Consider the following 25,904-nt stretch of genomic DNA (forward strand, 5'->3'; position numbering starts at 1 on the left):
GTATTTGAAAAGGCCTCATGGAACAACCACAAAGCAGTATAAACAATGCTTCATACAATTTCTTGATTCCGGTTTAAATTCAACAAATTTTATTGAGCAAATAGAATTTTCCAATCATCATAGGAATGTCCATGCTTCCATTACATCTATTTGTCCATTATCCATCTTCACGGTTGTCTAGCTGTCATCTAGTTATTATTTTATTTTTACAAAATAGGGTAAAGTTTCGAGAGGGCTTCTCCAATGTCATATAGTTAATATAAGTAAGAAATCAGATCCAAGGTCAAGTATTTTGATTCCAGGTTTACTGTTCTCCCCATAGCACAGTAGGATGTAAAGTTTGTTACAATAATATTCCATTTATAAAATAATACGATATAGTTATGGAAGCATGGGTTCTGGAACTAAACTTAGATTTAAATCTGGCTGTGCCACTCACTAGTTCTGTGACCTTGAGAAAATTAATTAATCTCACGGAGTCTCAATGAATTAATCTATAAACCAAAGCTAATAGTAGTTACCTGTAGGGTTATTGTGATAATATATGTGAAGTGAGTGTAACACAATAGGTACTCAGTAAGTATTTACTGTGATTAATTCTTTATCCAAACTTATCTTCAACTATGTAATATGATCTCATTGTCAACTATAAACTGGCTGCCTGACTGTGGGAGTTTAAATGTCATGGACAGAATCAACTTTAGGCCTCTGAATGCTATTCTTGTTTATAATATCTCACGATTATTTTTACCCATGCAAAATCTAACCACCTTCCCCATGTTCAAGTCTCACCTTGTCCTTAGGCCTTAAACAATTTAAGTACCTTTCTTCTCCTCTCACTTCTATTCCCAACTCTGAAGTCGTATCATGCTCATTTTGATGATTATTGATTTATTCCTTAAATATTTTCATTCTATATATCTTTTTTCCCTTGACAAAATTCTATCCCATGGTGGTCAGAACCCTCTTCTTATATTTTCTTAATAGATCTCCCAGCACTAGTGCAGTATTTGACACCAAGAAAGATGTAATTTTGTAAATTCTCAACAAAGGAACAATTTATGTATAAGACTAGTAGTTGCAAATGTCAATGAATGTGATAGAAAGCCCTTTGTTTCTATGTCGTTGTTCAACTTGGTAAATTTCATGTTAAACTTTCCTGATTTAAAAATGCTACATCCAGGCAGAATAGACACATGAAGTTTGACATAACAATGTTTATTGAAGCTCTATCCGTGAAAGTGATAAAGTAATAAAATGATTGGAAAAGCTTGAAAAATAATGACTATATGGCAAAGATATTTCTCAAAAAACTAGAAATGATCTTTGTCCAAATAGGTTGAAATATGATATAAAGACAGTACATATTGGTAAAAAATACTTTTGATACTTTTGTTTTTAACCCCAGAAATGTATGCATTGCATACTAAATTCACCCAAAACAATAAGCTCTGTAACATCAAATATTCTGGATCATTATTCAGTAATATAATTATTGATTTTTTAACAGATATTTTTATCTTTATTTTCTTTAATGTCTTTAATAAACATAGATTCCTATAATTATATAATGAAGTTATTGAGGATAGGATCAAACTTCAAAATAAAATAAATTTCTTAGAAACTCTGTCAAAGAATGTTACGCATGGAGAAATGGTGCTTGATCTGTGTTTTATTATAATTATAGTAATTGCTGTAAAGCTCTATGGGATACATATGCAAAACAAATTTGTGGCATTAATATGCTTTATAAGTAGGCTGTATAGATATAGTTCTTGACAACATATAATATATTCTATGTAATTTTAAACCTATGGCTTTGCATTGGAAGAAATGAACTGCTGCCTACTCCCACCTCTATCCTATTGCAGAACCAGTTCTTTCATTCAACACCACTGCAACCCATGGTGAAACAAAACAAAACAAACAAACAAATGTACAACACAGCTGAGCTGCTCCCAAGAGAGGTTGGGCCACGGTAATGAGAAGAGGTATGCCAAGCCATGCCAAGTTCTTAGAGCCAGGGAGAGGTAAGAAAGCAAAGAATGTTAGGATTAGAAGATTGAGCTTCCATCAGAAGCTGTATTTATCCAAATTCTCCCAAGGATGGAGGAGAAAATTAGAGACATTATCTTTTATATGTAAATGTGTATATCTCTCATAGTTAGAAGAGGACTTTGGTCCACAAAATATATTAAAATTTAGACAGAGTTGAATTGACCACATTTTTACTATCTACAAGAATTACTTTTAAAAATTAAATAAATAATGAAATCCAGGTTATAAAGAAACAATATGAACTACTTAAGAGAACAAAAATTTATCAACATCCTCGATAGTTGGAAGCACGTTCAAAAGGAACCTGCTGTTAAGATAATTGTAATTATTTATGTACCTTAAGGGTCTGTATAAAACATACCTTGCTTGATATACTTTTAATCACTATGAATACTTAAATGTTTAATTGCTGTCTTAAAAATATTTGTGCTTCTATTTTTCTTTAATCCAGGCTTTTACTAAATATTTTGTTAATTTAAAATATCTCTAGGCTCATCTCATAGATAAAAGTGTTTCTTCATTTCATTTATATTCTAAAGCTTTATTTTGTTCATTATCTAAAATGTTTTTTATATAAAAATAATTTGTACAATATGTATCTTCAAGAACCTTTGTAGTTTTGTTTTGTTTTTTTTTAATTCAACCATATTGTAAGCTCCCTGTGGGCAGGACCCATGCTTTATATATCTCTTATAGATACCTACAGAGTCCAGCACTGTGCTAAGCACATAGAAATTGCTCAATAAAAACTCGATGGAGAGACTAAGTGACCAGATTGCAATCTGTGTGAGTGATGTTTAAGACAACTAGGTACACATACTATGGGTAAGTGTGGCATTTAGTTGAGAGTTGATTCTTTATTTACTTTTCCTCATTAATGTTGTGCTATTTTGGTCAGTGTTTAAACTTAAGCATAGATGAGTCCTTAGATGCTTGAAGAAGACAACTGTAAATATTTGTTGAATATGGGATGATTGCTGTTAGAAAAAAAAAAATGAGATAAATATAAGCCTATATATAAAATAATTTTTTTAGTTATCTATGTCATCTCTTACCTTGGTGTAGGAGCTGAATTTCAATTCTATACCTATAGGTAGATGTAGCAGACAGAACTGAGAAAGAATGACATAACCTTGTGAGAGTAACCTTGAAAATTCTGCTTTTAATCTTACTTAGCATCAATTTCCTTGTTTGTAAAAGAGAGTAACACCTACCTTGTAGAGTTGCTGAAAAGGTTAGAGATAATATATGTGAGGCCATTTTCTTAAAACCACTATAAATTTTCCCAAAGTAAAAGATTGTCTAAAAAAGTTATTTACCACATGCCACAATTTTGAGTAAGTGGCTGGAATTTGGATCTTAGAGATAAGAATTATGTGTGTGCCAAAGAGGCATATGGACATAATAGAGTCCCAAACAATTTTACCCAAGATTTTTGCAAATCTCCAACCATCCTTTAACAAGTTAACTTGAATTACCATCAGCCAGCTGCTGAACCAGTGGTATTTCCTCTGCAGGTGCCAGCAAGAATATTCCTGCCAAAAAACGAGAAGGTAATTTTGAAATAAAACTTCTTAGAACAAAAGTTATATGCAAATGCTTGCAAGTTAAAGAAGAAACAGCCTGAAGCTAGAGCTCCCATTAATGTTCAAAGCAAGATGTAGGCTATGGGATAAAGAGAAGCTAAAGAGTAAAAAGCTACATTATCTGATTTTGTTTCAGGGTGGTCTCTGGACCGAAACATGATACCAGGGCCAGTGGTATTAAGACCGTCTCCCAGGGAACATGTTCATGAAAAAGAGTGGGGTTCTATGGTTGGTCTATAAGGCCAGCATATTAGGGTTACAGAATTTAGTGGTTGCGCTACTCTTAATTCATTACACAACTACAGCCATATCGCGAAACCCATTCATTGGTACCACGTGGGGAAAGGACAGACGCTGAAATGAAACTCATGGATATTTGGTGTAGCATTTGCCAAATTTATCTAATCATACTAATCACCCAAAATAGAGAATCCTCATCTCTTCCCTGGAAGTTGAGTCAGAAAGTCTGGCAAGGGACCTGTGATTTAGTATTTTTATCATACTAAGCAAAATAAGTCAGACAGAAAAAGTTGAGAACCATATGATTTTGTTCATATGTAGGATATAAAACTGAAAGCAATGAACAAGGAAAACAGAGACTCAGGGACACAGACAACAATTTAGTGGTCATCAGAGGGATGGGGGGATGGGAGGAGGTAAATAAAGATAAAGGGGATGAAATATAAGGCGACAGAAGGAAATTTAACTTTGGGTGGTGAACATACAATGCAATATACATATGATGTATTTATTGAATTGTACACTTGAAACATAATTTTATTAGCTAATATCACCCCCCAAAATTTAATAATAAATAAATAAATAATAAATACGTTCTTTCCAGGTGATTCTTTCCATTGAGCAGGCTTGACAACATTTATGTAGTACAGTAATTCTCAAAGCATCATTCACAGACCAGCAACATCAACATCACCTGGGAATAATTTTCAATAAGTAGAAATACAAATTCTTTGATCTCACTCCAGACCTACTGAATCTGAAACTCTGGGACTGCAGCCCAGCAATCTGTGTTTTAGACACCCTCTAGATGCACACTAAAGCTTGAGAACTGCGTTTGTCAAATGGGGCCCAGATGTTAGAACTTTGGGAGTGTAGCTGCAGCTTAGGAAATGCATGTAGTTCAAATTCTCTGAGGACTAAGAAAGTCATGATTTCAATCCAGGGGCTAACTACCGCTCTTTCCTTGACATACTACCTCCCTTCTATTTTCTAAGGAATAGTTTGATTTTGTGAATCCCCAACTGATTTTTTTCCCCAACTGATCAGGGCTGTACCCCTTTCCTTCCCGAGAGTGAAGATACTTTGTTATTTGTTTTCCTCCTTGAAATCATCTTGTTGCTTTGGCGTCTTTGAAAAGATATTCATGATCGAACAGAATATTGTTCGGTGTTTATTTTTAATATACATATTCTTGTTCTAACCCTGACTCGTAGGTTGTGCCAGTATAATTCCATTGGCTGTACTTTTTCATTTTGTTACTGTATTTACATACTCCCCCCATACTTTTTAAAAAGAAAAACAATGGTTGAAAAGACATGTTCTTATGTTTCTAAGAAGTGATGCAATTGTTTTTGGAAAAATAGTGAAACTTTCAACATCTTTCTAAAGTTATTTTTGTATCACTGCTTTTTGCTGTGTTTTCACAGTCATGGTGGGAGATTTTGCCAGCACCCGACTATTACTCATCTGGTACATAGCTGAACAAATTATTTTCTTGAAATACATTCCCAATAAAACCTAATTATAAATGCCTATAATTATTTAGGGTATCTCTATGTATACTAATGATGGTAGCAAATAGAGGGACTGCATCAATATGATCCATTTGACAATGTTCACCATGTACTTAATAATTTTACATTTTACATTCCAGACTCTGAGACTATATAAGAAACTAACCCTTCTTCATGATGGAGACAGCTGTCCCAAACCTGTACAGGCTCTCCTTTTATGTGAGGTTGGAAATAGCTACTTGAGGTGGCATAAACAGCAAAAGTTCAGCTACAACCAATCCTAGACTGAGTATTGGGAAATCCCTTTGTCTCTTTGGTTTTTCATTAGATAATCTGGTTAGCTGTTTGAAAAAGGAATGTATAATTATATATAGTGATGAGATTAGGCCCTAAAATATATTTCTGGAATAATTCTACCCATGAATAAATGATAAAATCAAATAGGACTAAAAGTCTTCCAGGCAGGAGGTCCTGCTTTGGAAATTAATGGACAATTTCTAGTGATATTATCAGAAGTGTTATAAAAAGTTTTTATATCTCTTACATCTCTACTGGGGAAAGAGGGCAAAGGCAGAGTAACTCCAAGTCCTTCCAATCTCTGCTGATAGAACGAAATCAGACCATTCACAGAAGGAAAAGTATCTCCACCTGAATTTAGAATTGTTTTTCTTAGTAGGGAGTTTTCTTTTTCTTTCCTTCTTGTCTTCCTACTTTCCCTTCCTCTGTGCCTCCCTCCCACCCTTCTTTTCTCTCTCTCTTTTTTTCTTTCTTCATATACTTATTAAGTGAATGAAATCCTCTTGATTGTGTGTTACTTGGGAATAGGAACCAGAGAAAGATGTGAAGCTATATGATGCAAAGGAAAAACAGAAGTAACATTTTAAAAAATTTACAATATGTAACGTATATAACTGAACATATATAACTGAAACACTGAACCATATACAAATATATGCATTGATATATTGGAGCTTTAGTCCTTTCATTTAATTTCTGTTAAAATGCAGCTACTTTTAATAAGTGATTTAATGAACGATACACACTTTCCTGGTAGTGGCTCATGACAGAAGAATGGGAAGAAGGCAGAGAAAGCAACAGGGTACACTGAGGAAGGGAAAGCTGTGTTTGCAACAAGGAAGAAGCTTACAGGGAGAGAAGAAAGAGGAAGTAAGAGGGGACAAATGACAAATTTTCCCCCTTTCTGTAGTCTCTTCAGATTCAGTTCTGCCTCATGGACATATCCTTCTAGATTTTTAGTCTATTTATCATTATTCATCATAAAAATAGCTATTGAACATTGAACATCATCTGTAGTTTGACATCCTACTAGGCACTTGACATACTAAATTGTTAGAGCAAACTTTGCTATTGTCTCTCTTTTACAGCTGAGAAAAAGAAGGCTCAGAGAGTAAGTTGCAAATGATTAAATACAGCTCTATTTAAAATCAAATCTCCTCATTTTCTGCCACTATACTGTCTCTAATTTGGAAATTTGTATTTTCCTTCACATCAAGAGTATGAAGGAACCTGTACCAGTCAAGATGAGGTTATGTAGTAGGAAAATGAAGTGAATTGTATAGAAGCTCTAAATAATTCTAGAGCAAGTACTATGGCATGACAATTGCAAAGAGTGAGGAAATACAATCTTACTGTGCACCAAGAAAAAGGAGAAATGGAAGCACTAGTGAGCAGCCTTAATATACACCCCAGAACCTCAAGAGTAAAGACAGAATAAAAATGTAGGAAATAACTGTAGGAGTTCTGAGTTTAAAAGGGCAAGGTCCTTTTCAGCTCAGCTCTCGACTCCAAGCCTACTGATGTTAAGCCTTTCCACGTGTTGATTTACTTGGCAAGCTGAAAGATTATCAGCAACCAGGGCCATTTTAAATATAGGCAGATACAGGCATATTTTTAGCAAAGCTGAAAAAACAGGTTGGCCACTCAAATAACCCAATTTAGACTTATGGTAAGAACAGTGCATCATTCAGAGTTGCAACTGGTTCTTGCTTTAGTTAGTAGAAACTTCTCCACAGGCTGAAGAAAATGCAGCACATCTCTGGAAGAAATGCAACAGTATTTTGACATTTTGTGCAGAAGAAATGTATCTGGAGTGTTTGTAGAATTTTGTACCTCTTTCAGATAAAACGAAGTTATGGGTTTATGAACTGAAAAATCTGTAAGCTGCCCTGGTTAATAAAGCATATCCTAATTCAAAATCATTAGACTGGCAAAAGGTTTCACTCTTAGAACCCTTTAAAACCTACATTAACTTTGAATTAAAAAGGCGAAGGAGTTTGATGCCGTGGAAAGGATTCACGGAAGGCAGGGTTCATAACTCCATCCCAAAGTTATTATAAGAGTTTTAGTTAATTTCCTAATTTTTGAGGCTGTTTCTCATCTGTTATATGGAGATAGCAATAAGTAAATGTGGCAAGTACTACCATAAAATATATTTCTACCTCCAAAATATGTTAAGTGATACTACTGTTCACTTCTCTTCATCTCTAATACTCCTATTTTAACTCAGGCGAATCTTGTCTCTCAGCTACACCACCACCAAGAGCTTGCTGATAATTTTTCTGCTTCCATTCTAGCCTCAACAACCCCTCCCCTCCCCGCCGCCCATTCATAACTCAGTGGACAGCAGTCTTTCTCATCCTAGGGCCTTTCACATGTCATCCGCTTTTCTTTTCTATTTCTTACATGGACAGCTCTCTTTTCCTTTGGTTTTCCTTCTTTGGTTAAATAACTTTCTCAAAACAGTCTTTCCTGACCTTCCTACATACAGTAGTTTCCTCTCTTATTTGCTACCTCGGCTCATTTATTTCCTTCATGGAGCGTATCCTAATTTCCAATTTGTTTTTATTTGTCTGTTTACTTCCTTGTTTGTTATCTATATAAGATTATGGGTTTCACAAAGGCAGAGACTGGCTTGGTCTAGTTCAGCCTTGTCTCTACCAAGCACAGTGCCTGGAATATTAAAGATAGTAAAGACATATTTGTGTGATGAGCGAAGGAGTTGCTGTGAAGAATAAGCGAGATAATTAGGTGCATCTTTAAGTACCTAGGTGTTCAGTAAACATTGGCATTCTTTCTCTTTTCTTTTTCAGTGCTGCCCAATCAATCTCCACCTCTTTCAACCTGTATGCTTCCCTGCTGAAGGTACACTGGCACACCTCCCCATCACATAATATAGTGAAATACAGGGAAAAAAGAGCTTGCTCTTGACTTGGAAACACTGCATTTTAATATCTGTGTTTTGTGATTTATGCACCGACACCATAATATGACCTTTTCTATGCCAAATTTAAAGATTTGTAATATGCTGACAAACATTCATTTTTTTACTATCTCTTCTTATAGGTTATGCCATATCTCTAAATTTGTCTTGGGCAGTGGTATTGCAAAATTATTTGACTATTTTGTTACCATTTTCTCTTATTATTTAAAAGCAAGTAAAAAATTAAAATCTAAAAATTTATAAATGTGATTAAAAGCTAAGATAAAAAACAATATAATTTAGACAAAGATGAAAATAATTAAGCATACAATAGATGGTTAACATTTAGTTTTACTGGACACATTAAAATTATGATTAATAGTGTCTTCACTTAAAAAGAAAAGGAATATATTTAAAGAGCAGCATGAAATGCTGAAATTTTATCAGCATATAAATTATGTCTAAAAGGTGAGGCATAATTAAGAAAACTATATCAGTGCAAGCTCTCTGTGGAACAGAATCTCATTCTAAAATATCTCTTGCATATTTGGCTTTCTAGTGTGTTATCTGATTTTTGTCTGAAGTACTAGATTGCTAATAGAGCATACCCCTTTTTTCTCCTGAAACATTAGCAAACCAACTCCTTTAGTTTACTTATAAGAAGGTGAAGGAATTAGTTCTACAGGCCTGCCTCAATTCTTCCTCATTAGTCATCTGAAATATTTCAGAGTCTAGGTCTGCAGGCAGAGTATTTATTTAAAAAGAACCCCTCACAGTTCTGGACTAATAGTCATATAACTGGTGTCCATTTGGGGGTGGGGCATATTTACCAGTGGACAGTCAACAGTTCTAGATGCACAAGAAGAAAGACATTCAAGTGTCTTCTATTTTGTTTTCCTCTTGGTTAGTTAATCCCCCCACAGGCAATAGGGTATTTAGTTCAGGCTGTTTCTTCTTTAAGACTGATGAAGGTCAATTTTCGGAGACCACACCTTGTGTTTCTAATACAATTCTGCTTTAATGAATCAGTTCCAGAAGAATTTTTCTGACTCTCCTACAAGCTTGCCCTGCTCCTTAACTCTTGCCAGACTGTGCTAGAATGTTCCTCTGGACTTTGACACATTCACTCTTTAAATCTGGTGTGTCCCGCAGTCATTGAACTTGGCTGCATTCGTAATATTGTCCTGGATTTGCAGAAGGGATTGTGGAGTTCTGCCCATTTTTTCTAGCATTTAATCCTCAACAAGCCTATTTTTATTTTTCCTTCACTATCCAGTGCCCTAAAGGCAATTACCATCTTCAGTGCAGGAGCCTTATTTTGCATTCGCAAAGCCATACATAACTAGCGGTTAATGGACAGTATAGAAAGTTGGGTCGAACAGTGCTGCTCTGGAGTATTCAGGTCTTCACTATCTGTGCCACCAGTCTCTCTCATCAGGCGACCCCTGACCAAAATACGAGCAGCCCAGACTGAAATGCATTAATGACCGCACAACTCTTGGCAAGCTAAGTCTCAGTACAAATGTCCTTGACATTTTTCTTTTCAGTTAATGATGCATATCATTGCTTTCCAAACTCTTTCACAAGGCTTACAAAATCCATCACGACCTTTACCATTTGTCTAACTTCATCATTCCCCCTTTCCTTTGAACTGTAGTCTTCTGAACTACTTTACATTTCTTGTCTCCAATTTTAAGCTTGCCATTCCTTTTGTCTGAATATCCTTTTCTTCCTACTCAGTGTTCTGTGGTGTTGTGAGACACTTTAAGAGAAGGTGCTCAGTTCTTTTGAATAATTTAAAGATGTGGGGCTAACTGAATGTTGCTTGACTATTCATCATTAAAACATCAGAAAGTAATTTAGGGCATAGGGAGAATGTGGAACAGTATTTTGTACATAGAAAATTATGAAATACCAAACTTCTTAAGGGAAGAGACTTTAACCCTAGGGACTTGAACTGTTCCAAATATTTTGTAAGAAACAAATCTTTTGTATCTTTATCTGTAGGCATATGCATATGCACGTGTGTGTGTGGGTATGTGTGTGTGTGCGCGAGAGATAATACATTTGTGTGTGTGTGTGTGTGTGTGTGTGTGTGTGTGTGTAACTTCCTCTCCATCACTAAAAACTTTTCTCTCAATGGCTTTACTCTACACACAAAAAGACAATGGAGGAGCTCTGTGGATAAAGTACAAACTACATTAGAATCTATTCTAATACTTAACTCTAAGAAAGCGTTTTAATACTAGTAGAGCCTTTGAGAGGCATGTTCTAATTTTTGTTTATGAGATATCTATCTAGAGTAAACATTTGGAATGGAGAACCATCCACAGCAGAAGTGAGACTGTCAAGGGCAGCCCAATTCCCATCTAGGCTCTGGTCTTTTAATTCATACCTGGCCCGTCTCTGGTTAGGAGCATTTAAAGGCAAGGCTGAATTACAGCAAAGAATGCCAGAGAGTTAAAGTAGCCTATCACAAATACTTCTGAGTACTAAAATATAGTAATGCTAATATATTTGAATGGATATCACACATGAGCTTGCACTTGACCCACACTGCTTCTTCATTGTCTTTCCCTCATCTCCCTGCCTCCATGTTTGGGGTGCAGAGACTGAGAACAAAGGCTCTCCAGGCTATGTCTTTATGACCTATAAGGAGCCCTTCTTATATTTTGACTCAAGACTTGAGATTTGAACTTGATGCACATATTCCAGATTGATAAGAAAATGGAAAGAAAACTTAGCTTTTATCATATACCTATAGGTACAATATCATCCTGAAAATGCAGTAACTATAACAAAGATTTCAAAAATCCCATTCGATACATCCTAACTTGATCAAAATCAAAATATTCACCCTAATTTTAGGCACCTGAATCAAGAACTCAAATTCTTAAGCCAAGAATGTAGATAAACTTGAGAAATTATTCACAATTCAGATTAAATGCCACTGATCATTTTTCCTTTTCAGTTCATGCAAGGACTGCTTCACCAAAATGTGCTTATCGGTTTCTGTATAATTAAGAAATATCTTGTACAAGGAATGAAGTACATAAAAGAATTATCAGACACACTAGCTAAACTAATTGCATATGGGGCTGTGCCAGTTTCTAGTCTCAGTGATTAGATTATGTCTCCTACTTTCTTTAAATATCACAAATAACTGAAAGTTAGTAAGCAGCTATTTTCAGAATAATAGCAACATGCAAAGCTCAAAGGTTCATGTTCAACTTTACAGGGAATGTTGGTTTTGTTCGACAGCAGTTACTGTATCTTCCCAAGCAGCGAAGTGTGACCTGGGCTCTTTCTCAGGCATTACAGGAAAACCCTACTATTCCATTACACTCACTGCGTCCGCAGCCCTGATGAAATCTTATTGTGTTGTCTAGCATTTATGCTCTATTTCAATTACCTGGACTTTAAAAAAAAAAAAAAAAAATTCAATTTGTTTCTTAGGATTCCCAAGCACAAACAATCAGGCATCCTAGCAAAACAAAACAAACCAAAATATTTATAAATATAAACTTTTTGAACACATATACATAGATAAATAAACAAATGTATATGGAGTATAACTGTTTCTATCATATCATGCTGGTTATTTTAATTGAAAGTATTCAATAGTGATGTAAGCAATGCATGACCTTATCAGCTTTGATGAGTCTCAGCAATGCTACCTGAAGTTCAGTAATCTCAGTCTATAGCAGTGTGAGAACCTGAGTTTGTGTCTTGTCTAATACAAAAGTTAACTTGAGTTATTTTTCCAGACGTATGAAGCTCCCTTTACTTTCAGAAAGTGAGAGAAAGGAATTTTGTTTAACATCTACCTTAGCTTAAACACAGAGTTAGATATATCCACATGTGATATGTTTAATTCTGGCAATGACCCTGAGGATAAAAATTCTTATCCCTATTTTTTATCAATGAACAAACTAGTCATAAAGCAGATAACCGACTTTCCTAAGAATACCCTGCTGAGGGTAAGATTCAAACCCAGATCTGGGACTCTTGAGTTTATTTCTTTTCTAATTTGCTATGCTGCTTCAGGTCACCGAAAATCTTTTTATATAGTTATACCTGGCATGATATAAACTTGCTCAAGGACATGCAGGGGCAAATCAACAACTGAAAGTAAAGTGTAGCAGGGCCTGGAACATAAGACCTGTGACCACGCACACCTGATTCCTGGAGCAAAACGATCAGGACCCCGGCCAAACGAGCTGGAGGTCAGGTCTGGGGCACAGTCCCATTGGAAACAGGAATGTCAAACAGGAAAACTAAAGCAGAAGTCCACGTGTGCACACTGTGCCAGTGGGGTGGGCTGTTGGGGAAAGCACCATGACACCTAGGGCCTTCCAGACATAGCAGCTTTACCTCAACAGGCTAATTTCAGACCCCACAGACTGACTGCGGATATATGCCTATTATTATAGGATGGTTTGTGTGGATTATCTCAATTTAGTCTTACCACACTCTGAGGAAGAATGATTATTTGCCACAGTTTAGCACAACCAGTTAAGTGGTGATAAAACCCATGGGCTCTGGAACCAAACAGCCTGAGGGCTGACTGCTGACTCTGTTATCCTCTTGCTGGGGAAATTTACTTACTCTCTGTAATGAATCTCTTCATTTGTAAACCCTGAGTGATAACAATCTTTTTGGGTTGTTAAGAGTATCAAGAGCCTCAAACAGTGCCTAGATCAAGATAACTGTTACGCAAGTGTTTGGTAAATAAAGGAGGGGAGTGAGTAACTTGTATAAGTTTATTAAGGAAATACATAGTGGACCTGGGACTCAAGTCCAGAGGGCATGAGCCCAGAGCCCATGCTCGTAGCCCAGGTTATAGAGAGTGTATATGGATTGGTATCATCAGACAGAGGTGTCTGATTCTGGAAATGAGGGGCCTCAGGATCTTCACCTGTGAAGGGACAAAGGAAAGCAGATATCAACAAAACCCTGAGATTCCTTTTGCTCTCTCATCCTATGTTGGCTACTATCGCAATGGAAATTATGACATATCTGAAAATAATTTCAGAATCTTCTTACCTAAGATCTTTCCAGTGTCAGCCGTACACTGGAAGTCTTCACTGAATTCATCACAATCTAAATTCAATAATCTTTAGCACTTTTTGCCTCCTGAGGAATCAACAATGGTGGACTCCGGACAGAGTTTTTAGTTGAGAATACAAAGAATCCCACTGAGTTTGTCTACACCAGTAATCCTTTCTCTATGTTAAGATACATGTTTTATACTTCTATCATGAAATGAGATTTTTGAAGGACCATTACATATTTTCCTCCTGTACTTTCACAAATCAGGTATTTTAAAAGAAAAATATAGCTTTTTCTGTGAGGAAGAAATTTCTGCTTTGTTTTTTCTTTTAATTTGACATAAGGCAAATAATGGAAGTATATAGTTAGGTTTGCTCAGTCTCATCAATATATGAATGTAAACTTTTTGTAAAAACAAACAAACCAATAAATATTTTTACCTACATCAAATCAAGTCAGATTAGGTTGTCTAAGTTACGTTGTCCCATGACTCCATGTCCTTGGAAAGCATCCCGATTTAGTCTACTAGAGTAACTCTCTGGGTTTTATATGCATAGACACACGCCTTGTGGACAGAGACAGTCTGAATTTGAGAGCAGACATTTTGTAGTAAATGCCTATCCCACAGTTCCAACTGAAAGCAAAGTCTCTCGTGGGTTACTTTTCACAAAACTGTAAACCTATAAACAGTAAGAGAAGGATCTGCAGCAGAGTTGGGACATTTTCTTGAATCAGCTTTTGTGCCTCATTATCATTAATTTCTCCGAGTTAGAAAGGGTGATATTTAGTTTGTTTTTCAGCTCAGAAAATATACAAATTACATTGTAGAGAGATGCAATAGGTAGTAGCAGGGAAATTACACAACAACTTGGAAATCAGGCCCCTGCGTTTGGCTATAATCGCATCTACTAGCTAACTATGTGACTTTAGTCCAATTATGTAAGCACTCTGGGTGTTGGATTCTTCATCTTTAAAGTACCTCAAATTGTCAATGTAAAAGTTAAATTGGATAAAGTAAGGCACCAAGTATATAGTTAGTACTAAAAAATGTAAGTACCTGTTAATATTACTGTGATATCTTCATAGCTGTGGAGATTTTCATTTTAATTGATGTGCCATGCACATTTTTTAGTTCCCTTATATATATTATCTGTAACTTGTATAATGATCACAGTCAGACACTGCGATTAGATAGATGTTTCTCATTACATCGTAGTAAATGGATTGGAGAAAAAAGAGTCTGGAGACATGGAGATTCATCAAGAGGCCATTATGCTGACTCAGATGGAGAGTTCTCATTAAGATAGTGGTAGTGAGATAGAGAAAGAAAAACTACTTAGGATTTGGCCTTTGAAGGACAAATGTTGTAACTGATTGGTTAAGGTGGCAAGAAATAGCAAGGACTTAAGTAATAATCCTTCTCATCTAATCCCTCTGACTAAAACTCACATATGCTAGAGCAATGATTTGACAGAATAGTCTAATGAAGAGTTAAGGCTGTAAAAAGACATATCCAAAAGTGACATGGATGGGTAAAAGGGGTCAAATATATGACGATAGAATATTTGACTTTGGTTGGTGAACACACAATGCAATATGCAGATGATGTATTATTGAACTATACACTTGAAATCTACATAATTTTATTGACAAATGTCACCTAAATAAATTTAATTAAAAAATAAAAACAACATCTCTCCCAGAAAAATGGCTAAGTAGGTAGCATTTGTCTTCTTTGTTCGGTACCAGATATTCTGTGAGCATCTGCTATGTTTCATACAATACTAGGCATTTGATGCTAGGTGTACATAAAAATTCATATACAGAGAAATGATATCCATGCCTATCTGAACTTTCCTGTTATAAATAACAAAAGCCCACCTCAAACTGGCTTTTAAAAAGGACACTTATTGATGAAATAATTCAAGAGTCTAGGGCTTTAAAAACAGATGGATCTTGGTGCTCAATGATGTATGTAGAATGTATGAAATTTTTGCTATCTTTTGCTGTGCCTTCAGTATTGGTTTCATTCTCAGGATTTCTCTTTTCATGTCAGCAAGATGACCAGCAGCTACAGGCTGTCATTTTTACTAGTTAGCAAACTCAAGGAAAAAAAAATGCGTCAACTTCTCACAACCTCTCCATAATTCTAGCAAATATTACTGATGGAGATATTAGCCCACTTTGGATCATATTTCCCTTCTCAAACTAATTATTATGGCCTGGGGTGGGCCCTAATGAATCTTATGGACTAGAATAAAGGAAAGTGTCTCCAAAATGATGATTGACGTGTTATCGCTAAAACCAAGGGAGAATAAATCGAGTGATCAAAATTTATAGACAACTATACTATCCAAATTATTCAAGCAAGGACTGCTTTTCTTATAAATAATAGAAATCTCTTTCCAAGCCAAAATAGAATTTGTTATAAGATTCTCATAGGACCCAATAGGAAAGAATCCAATAAGACTTCAGAAGGAATTGAAAAGCGAAATGAAAATTGGCATTACAGCTGCCTCTGTATTTCTCTTTCTCCCTCTCCTCCTCTACCTCTTCCTCCTCCTTCTTCTTCACCATCTCCCATTCCCTCTCCCTTACCTCTTCCTCTCCGCCTTCCCCTGTAACCACCTGTTAGTCTTTGTTTTTCTCTGCACGCCTTCTGTATTTTGGCTGTCTTGCTCTTCAGTCCAGTGTTTTGTTTCTCAATGCAAAAGACTGCCCCACAATTCTGGAGTTTAATTTTCTCAGTATCAGCCACTCAAAAGAGACTGAGATTAGCTTCTCTCACTCTCAATTCAAAATTTAGGAATTAGATCTTATTAGTAAAACTTGTATCTAGTGACCACTCCAGTCCAACTGAGTGTGGCATACAGACCGGGTTAAATCCACCACTGCATAAGGACCCCGGGTCTTCTACCTTCTACCGGGGCTGGCTCACATTTCTGGAAATAGTTTCTGTAGAACAGAATGGTTTGAGGAGTGCTGGGGAGACTTTTGGGGGTCCTGCCTTTATGAAGATCTTACCTGGAGTGGCTTCAGGAGCTTTTATCTTGGAGCTCATGAAGGTGATGGAAGAGGGTTCACACTAGGCACCTGAACTTTCTGGAAAGGAGAACCAGGATGGTGCCAGCTGAAGTCTACATGGTCTCAGGCCACTGCTGGAGCCCCTCTGACTGCCTAAGTCCCTAGCACTAGTTCTCATGAATATTACCCAGGCAGAGAGACACCTGGATCTGTTTTTGTCTATTTATCAGAGGTGTAAATAACCCACAAATAGTTTTTCCTTTTAGATTATTTGATATTTTTTTAAGTTTTTCAAAATATAAAACATAAAGAAATGACTGAAAGTTGTTGACAGGGTTTTTAAAAAATTATAATTATTATTCCAATTGTTTTTTGTTTATTTACCTATTTTATACCATAAACTAGTGCCAAAGAAAAGCAGCAAAGGAATTCTAAATCTGTTTAAATCAAAAACAATAAATAAGTCAGTAAATAAATAAATAAATGAGGTTAAACTCACCTTTGTACAAGGAAGTAGCTCTTGGAAAAAGGAGGCTATTGTAGTATAGTTAAAATATCAAAAGCAGTCCACTACGACAACCTAACCACCTTTACTGAGAGATTTTTTTCTGGCTTAAAGCCCAATTTCATCTTCTGGACTTTAGTACATATGCAAAGGTATGGAAACTTCATCTTTAAGTGATGCCCACACAATTTAAAACATGGCATGGTAGAGCTCCAATAATAAAATCCAATTATCAAAATAAGTGCTGCCTATTTGGTGCTCTGGCCAGGTATGTCAGGAGGCTAACAACAAGGGAAAACTCCAACTAGTTACTTACTGGTAAGTTGCAAGTTTTAAAGAAGAAATCTATTTATTGTAAAGAACATTTATTCATTTCTTAAAAATTTTCAGCCATATTGTCAGGGATTACTGAAGCAGATAAATAAGGCAGAGTGACTTTCCTCGAAGATTCTCAGACTAGTTAGGGAGACAAAGTAAACCAATGATTGAAAAATAGCTGTGATAAGTGCTAACAGGAGACATGCTCAGAATGCCACTGAATTTGAGAGGTGCAGACATCCTTCCTCAAGGAGTATATTAGTTTGCAAGAGCTGCCATAACAAAATACCACAAATTGGCTTAAACAACAGAAATTTATTTTCTCACTGTTCTGGAGGCTGGAAGTTCAAGATCAATGTGTTGGCAGTTTGAGTTTCTTCTGTGGTCTTTCTCCTTGGCCTACAGATGGCCAGTTTCTCGCTATGTCCTCTCATCATCTTTTCTCTGTGTGAGTGCACTCTTGGCATTTCTCTGAGTGCCCAAATTTCCATTTCTTATAAGGATATCAGTCAGGTTGAATTAAGTCCTACCCTAAAGATCTCATTTAACCTCAATTAAGTCTTAATTAATTTAAAGTCCCTCTTTCTCAATACAGTCACATTCTGATGTACTGGGGGTTAGGGCTGCAACATATGAATTTGGGGTGGGGGTACACAGTTCAGCCCATAACAAGGAGAAAAAAATTTTCCAGAGGACTGATGCCTGACATTGTCTTACATGAAAAGACAAGAGAGGGTATAACCTTGCAGATAGAACAGCAGGAACAAAGGCATAAAAGCAAGTGTTAGCATGAATTATCTATGGAATTTTCAATAGTTCAGTGTTGGTTGGAAATGGTGGAGGATAAAGTTGGAAATGTCATTAGGGATTGAATTATAAAAGATTTTGTGTCGGCAAAGGTTACACTATGATAACAAATATGTCTCAAAATGTAATAGTTCAAATGCAGCAAATGTTTATTTTTCTCTCAGGTAACAGTCCAGGGTGGGTCCTACAGATCCTCTAGGAGCTCTCTTCCACACAGTGATTCAGGGACCAGATTCCTTTTCTCTTAAGGCTCTCATCTGTGTGGTTAAGGCTGGGTTGTTATGGCCAGAATTTTCTCTTTAAGGTTGGAACTCCAGCTGTTTCACTCCAGCTGTTGTATCTTTTGTGAGAACTAGTCATATGACCTCTCCTGGTTGCTGGGTTATAATATCATGGGGAGGGTGGTGGGGCTGGATAACCCCTTCCTGGCTATGATTCTATTATGAGATGCATTTTATACATATGAACTGTCTTTGTCAGTCATGTAAGTCACACTGAAGAATTTGAGTCTTTATACGAAGGATGTGAGCATGACTTTGAGGGTGTTTAGGCAAGAATGACATAATTAAATTTTAGTTTTAAAATATAATATTGGTAGCATCAATAAGAAAGGACTTATGGGGCAATATTAGAAGCAAAGATATAATATTAAGGAGGCTATTTTGATAATTTTGGCAAGTAGTTCTGAATTAAGGCAGTGCTTGCTGGTAGGAGTGGAAAATATGGAACAGATTGCAGTGATTTTTCAGAAATAGACATATTATGATTCCTAACTGACATTTTGTGAGGAGAGAGCATGAGGAAAAGTATGGTTTGGGTGAATGAATAGACTTCGGTAACATTAAATGAGAGAGAACATGTTGGGATTAAGGTTTATCAGTTCGAAACATATTGAGCTTGAGATTTCTGTGGCCTATCCAAATAGCAGCATCCAAGCATCCAGTGGTTTGTTGTATATATGAGTTATATTTTCAGGAGAGACTATGAGGCTTAAAGTAAATTTTATAGTTATTACAATAATGGTCAGAGGAAGTTGAAATCACATGTGAATGAGATTATCCATAGTAATCACAGATTTATGTAATGACATAAGAATGCTGATTTCCAATTTCCATTTTAAGTTAAAAATGGGTTTTCAATAAAAAAAAAGTTTAAATAACACCAAATTATGAAAGCAGTAGGTTAGCTATTTCAAATGATACTTAAGGCACTCTGTTACATCTACATTTTTTAGGATCCTCTTCACCTAACTATCCCTTTTGATTTTCCCCAGAGATTTAACTGAATCCCCTATGCATAGCTTACTCTTTGTGGATTATGTGGCTTAAATTCACATCCACACGCTAATGACTTCCAAGTCTCCTGTTTAGACCTCTGTGTATCCAATGGCTGGCTGGACAGCCAGTTCACCTTAACTCCACTCATAACCCTCTTGCCAAAGGCTTTCACTCGCTCAGGGTTCCTATTCCCTATCCACCAAACCCAGAATTAACCTGGGTGAGCTCCAATATATCCTGTCATTATATTCACATATGTGTCAAATCTGTCCATTTGTCTCTTTCCTCATTTCAGCTAAATTAGTTCAAGCTTCCCTTATCTCATGGTTTATTCTAATGCTTTCTTGTCGCCCCCACCTTTGTTTCTCCCACCCCCTAACCTCAGCTTCTCCCACCAAAATCTATTCACTGTGCAGCCAAAATGACCTCTCCCACACACCAGTTTTCCATACTGCAGCCAGAGAGATATTTCTAAAGCATCAATATCACTAACCCTGGCACATCGTTGATTAGAAGTTTTAAGAGTTTCTCATTTGTCCCAGAATAAAGTCCAAACTTATTAGCACCACACACATAGTCCTTAAGAATTGCAGCCTTTTATAACTCTATATTATTCTTTCTTTAAATGTACCAGGTACATCCACAGCATCTTGGACTTCATTGGAGGTTGTCCCCATCTCAAACCCTAACAATTGCCCTATCTCCCTTTCCCCTTGCTTCATCTCATACTCTCTTTCAGAACTTAGCTTTGATTTTACTTCCTTGGTGAATCTTTCCCTGACCAATCAAGGTTGGATTTTACATTCTTCCTGTATATTTCTTCAGCACCTTGTTCTTACCCCAACATTCCACTCATAACATCAAAAGTCTATAATTAGTGTATTTATGTCTTTCTTCATAGATTACAAGCTCCTTGAACTCCTCCTTGAGGGAAGGGACTATTCTTTTTTTTAATTCATATCTCCTTCATGTCTAGCACAAGCCCTGAAATAAAGTAGGCACTCAGTTAATATTGATTGATTGAATGAATAGGTACCAATTAGATCCTCTTTACAAAGAGGTAACAGGTAGTTAAATTTGATTATTGACTACAGACATTATCTTATCTCAGAAAGGATTACTTTATCAGTTTGTAAATTTTTCCACTATAGAAGCATTTATTTTGGTAAAAATAGATAACAAACAAATAAATACATAAATATATACACTTCTAATAGGAAACACATACATACTTCTGGAAGGAGGTGAGAAAACTGGTTTAATTCTTAAAACTATGTGTTTAAAAGTGACATGAAAGAATAAATATCCAGTTTCCTTAAAAACTGAGTTTTTTCCAATCCTAATTTTTTCAATCCGAGTTATCACCTTTAAATGGATTAGGAATCAATGGATTTTAGTTTAGAGGCATTAAATCAAACTTCCGTGAAAAGAGATACAAGCTTCAATGTATTAGTTTTTATTGCTATGTAACAAATTTCCACAAATTTAGGAGCTTTAAACAACATCCATTTGGTATCTCACATTTCTGTAGATTGAAAATCTAGGACAATGTTACTGGACTCTTTGCTCAGAGTCTCACAAGGCTGAAATCAAGATATCAGTTAACTGCATCCTCATCTAATGTTCAAGGTTTTTTCTCAAGTTCATTTCTATTATTGGCAGAATTCAGTTCCTTATTATTGTAGGACTGAGATCCTGTTTCTTTGCTTGCTCTCAGCTGGGGCCTCGTTCCTTCTCACAGACCCCCTGCATCTTTAAACCAACTATAGCATATTAAATCTTTCTCATACTTAAAATCTCTCCGATTTCTTCTACCACCAGTTAGAGAAAGTTCTCTGCTTTAAAGAATTTGCGTTATTAGGTAAGGTCCACCTGGATAATCTCCTCGTTTTATGATCCACTGTGCCATATAACATAATTATGGGATCTCTATGATCATGGACAGGACTTCTTCAGAGGGGAAACATTTTAGAAATTCTGTCTAAGAACATTCAATGTCTTGGAGTAAGTGGCCAAGATTCACATAATTTATATGAATTAAACAGGCATGTGAAAGAGCATTAGAGATTGCAAACATATGGCCATCTACTTTCTGATAAAGACATGGCGGTCTTTTACCAGGTTGAAAGACAAGTCATTTTTCTTATTTTTCATAGCAGAATGCTAACTCCTAACTGACTGTCTGACATCTAAATTCTTTGGTAAATCTCTTCTTAACCAATATCTTAGAAGGTATACATTTCAGGAAATCTCCAGAGAGCAATATGTTGCTATCACAGTTTTTCCAAATCCCAAAAAGGATGATGAGTAATAAGCAAAAGAGACGTGTGAAATGTTACACTATGATTAATAACATTTCCAAAACTTACCTTTCCTAGGCCACATTACCATGTTAATTGTCTCTTCAACTATCAAGGAAGGGTGATCAAGAAGCGGCTTGATCAAGTATATGAGTTGATGAATGAAAGATCTTAGTGACATCCATGAACTTATGGGAAAGAAACACTGTTCTGAAAATCTGAAATCCAATCAGGTGTTTGCTAGTGTGGAAGAGAGGGAAAGAGTAGAAGAGAAGAAAGGCTGATGAAGCTCTTGTTGAGAGAAGTGTCAACAATGTGCAGGAGACCTGGGAAGTATTCCTCATAGAAGTCAGGGTCAGAAAAGCTTTCTCTTCTGAAAAACAGGTTTGTTTTTTCTTCATGTAAAGAGATCTATGTAATCATTCATATTTCTGTTTTGCCTTGGCTCCCAAAATCTCAGAACTAGTAGGTGTGCATCTTCTCCCTGGTTCCTGGGAGAATTTCCTTCTCTTTCCTCTACTTGGTTGTTAATACCTTTTCTTCTTTATTCTGGCTATCTGTATATATGGCATACAAGTTTTCATATAAACTATTTAAAAGTCCTTACAAAAGTAGATGTGCATGTTTTGTAAGTACACTGAATATAGCATGTTAGAGTATGTCGCAAAAAATTGGAAAAAGAAGAAATTAAACACCTAAACGCAAACGAAAAAAAAAAAAAAGGGAAAAAAAAAAAACCAAAAAAAAGGAAGGAAAAAAACCGGGGAAACCCAAGAAAGGGCCAAGGGTGGGAAAAAAAAAAACAAATTTCAAAAAAAAAAAAAAACGCCTAAACTAAGAAACAAAACGAAAACTTTGGGAAAACAAGGTCAATTTAATATTAACCCAAGGTCCAAGGCCCTCTCCTTTTTTTTTTGATGGATGGGACAGGTATTCATAGACCTCCTCGAGAACATTCATGAAATTTATGTACTCTCTTTTTACAAAATTCAAACACAAACATTCACACCAAATAATTTCAAAAGATTCTCAAATTTCCTAATGTTAATAGTACACAGATCCTCGATAAGGAACCCTAATAAAAAACCAAACTTCTTTATATGAATGCATTCTGATTTATAAAAAGAAAGTTTAATAACTGGTAAAATAAAAAAAAAAAACATGTTTACCTTACAGTACAGTATTCAGAGGGAATATTCTTTGAAAATTTCATTGCTATGCCTTCTCTTTCTTAGTTATCTTAACTCTCATGTTAAGCAGATACCACAAACACAGATGAAAGGATCGGGAGGAATTACCAAGTTTTTCACTTGAATTAACTTTTTTTTTTTATATATATTGCTATATTAAGTTGCATAGCTATTAGCGACTTAATAGTTCTCTTACTATCTTCTAGTCGAGACAAACTCCATACATTTTAAGATATCACAGGCATACTATGCTAGTGAGTAGAATGTTTATAGGTTAAAGTTCAGTCAGGGTAATGCCTAAGGAAGGTGGATTGCAATATGACACCAAAAAATGAAAGTAGGAGCATACAGGAGACAAAAAGAAAGTGTTAGGAAACCAAAGGCTTAGGGCAAGAGTTTCTGAACAAAACGATGGATGGGCATCAAAGGCAAACTGCCTGCAAATCTGAGACCTAAGTTGGCTCTGGTTCCCCATATTCAATCTTGATTTCTTGATGCTGAATAGACAAGGCTTTGAAGATAAAAGAAAAAAAGATGGTGAGTGAAATCTCAGGGTCAGTGGAAAACGTACTGATGCTTTGCTTTTCCCTGGTTCTAAACCACCTTCTAGGAAATACCCCTCCTTCATACATTTTTTTCCAAATCTTTCTTCTACTAAGTAGCAAGTGACCCTGGCAGGTTGCTAAATATTATTTTTAAAATGAATAAATGGAGATAATAATGCCAGTTCAATTGTTATGAGAAATAAACCATATAACACAAGGAAATTGCCTAAAACAGTAAGTGGAACATACTAGGATGGTGATCCATAAATTTAGATTTTACCTGCATCAAATAGTGTGACTTTAGAAAATTGCTGGAAGGAACAAGCAATTGGAGGATCTGATCTCGGAAGTTTAAGAAAATGGAAGAAAAAAAAGTTTCCTCTGCTTCTTTTCTGTGCTAGCATCTAAAAAAAGAACAGTAATGTTCACCTAAGTACCAAGAACAGAACAATGTGTAATGAAGCATAGTAGCTAATTCTCAGATAGGAAAGAGTTGTTGCTTTCAGGCTTTCAACGTGCATTTGGACAAACTGAAAGGAAAGCATGGCCTGTGCTTCCTATACTATGATGACCTAATATGAGGTTTTCTAAAATATAATGACACTAACCATACTCATCTAAACCCAAAGTCATAAAGGACTCAGGGCATGGCCATTATACACTGAATTGTCATACACATATTGAAAAATTGGTTAGATCAATCTAGATGGACCCTCCCATTAAGGCAAAATTCCAGATTCTACTAATAAATTAAGCTAAAAGCATTTTTTAAAAGAATGATATATTTATTGTTGTTTCTGTTTATAAGAAGAACTGAGCAGAAAGAGTAGGCAAAAAAATATATATATATACCTGCTTAGTCAAAATTAGACTACCTACATGAAAGTTAGGGGAGGAAATAAAAGAATATTTAGATTTACTTATATATTATAAATACATGCAAAAAGAATCTGTGATATAACAATGAGAATTTTTTGAAATCATGACTTCTTATTCATTTCTGCCTTTAATGTGCTTCCTCCTAAAGATTCAGTTCTTTTCCTCAAATTTACTAGATGTTTTCTTACATTTGACTTTAGGATAAAGGCATCTTGATGGGTTCACTACGGACACAGTCTTCTCCCTTTATCTCAGTTTTAAAATATAAACCACATGTAACCTCGACAATATTTTCTACAAGACAATTATGTTTAGATCTGGTGATCAAAATATATGTTAAAGAGCCAAGAAGAGAAGATTTAGAGCTGCTAGGTCAGAGGGGGTCAATTTGAGGAAGTCATCATTTTGACAGCTGACATGATGGCCTATAATAAGCTTGACCAACTGCTTCTTAAGAAAGTTTTATTGTTGCTGTTATGGCTGCTTCTGCCAGGAAAGATCTGGACAGTGTTTTAGAAAGCATGCTTTTCATATTCAAATGATAAATCATCTGATGTAACATTTATATCTTCACACTGATGTAGGCAAACTAATACTGTATGTATTGCCTGTATGTGCATATCTATGGAGACATCTAATTTTTCTCACAATTAATCTATAAACATTTACATAATATAGTTCAATATTTTTAGAGCTATGTTGGTGATGGGTAGGCCATGTTTGCTGATATGAGCACCCCAAGCACAAACAGAGTTAATGTGGACTACGAAGTCAGAGGATGTAGAAGTTTAAAAAAGTTCAGCTTTGGCTAAGCTTCCTCAGAAGCAGTAGCTGAATTCTCGAAGTGGAGCCAGTCACTTGGAGATATGTTTTATTTATGGAGCAGCATCTTCACAATGATGTGTATTACTCATATGCATGTTCAGAGATACAAAACTGTGAAGGGAAAAAAGGAATAGAACTCAATAGGCCAATTTTTTTGGTTAACTTAGGTAAAAGTCTTGGCTGAAGTTGTTGATTGAGATCATTTTGCCTTGTGGATGATTTGCCTTAATGTATGATTTAATGAGTCCCCCTTTAGGTAATTAAAAATTAAGTTTTCTAATTCTTATGTGGGCTTCTGATGAAATAGGATAATAAAAATTTATTTGTAAGTCACAGAGTCATGTATGAGTCACTTACTGGACACAATAAAGCCCTGAGAGAAAGTCAAAGAGTATTTTCTTCCAACAGATTTCCAACCAGAATTGAATTACATCCTGTGATAAGGCAGTATAGCTACATAATATTGGGTAAATTGATGACAATTTCTGAGCCTCAGTTTTCTCCTCAGTAGAAAGAGGGCAATAAAATTTGGTTTACAGGATTAAGAAAATGAAATGAGAATAT

The 25,904-nt window shown here is 35.7% G+C and overlaps 1 protein-coding gene across 3 annotated transcripts in view; it reads left to right on the forward strand.

Annotated features, from left to right (window-relative positions):
• Positions 1-25,904, forward strand: part of PTGER3 (prostaglandin E receptor 3) — a 168,979-nt gene that overhangs the window by 78,583 nt on the left and 64,492 nt on the right. Inside the window, exon 4 of one of the 3 annotated variants that reach the window (XM_011365704.1) lies at positions 6,784-6,816. The exons of the other annotated variants lie outside the window; for them this stretch is intronic. Within the exon in view, the coding sequence (XP_011364006.1) occupies positions 6,784-6,787 (4 nt within the window). The 3' untranslated portion in view covers positions 6,788-6,816. Of the gene's footprint in view, positions 1-6,783; positions 6,817-25,904 lie in introns of those variants that run through there. 3 annotated transcript variants of the gene reach the window in all.

This window comes from Pteropus vampyrus, unplaced genomic scaffold, assembly GCF_000151845.1.
Source record: "Pteropus vampyrus isolate Shadow unplaced genomic scaffold, Pvam_2.0 Scaffold115, whole genome shotgun sequence".
Lineage (NCBI taxonomy): Eukaryota > Metazoa > Chordata > Mammalia > Chiroptera > Pteropodidae > Pteropus > Pteropus vampyrus.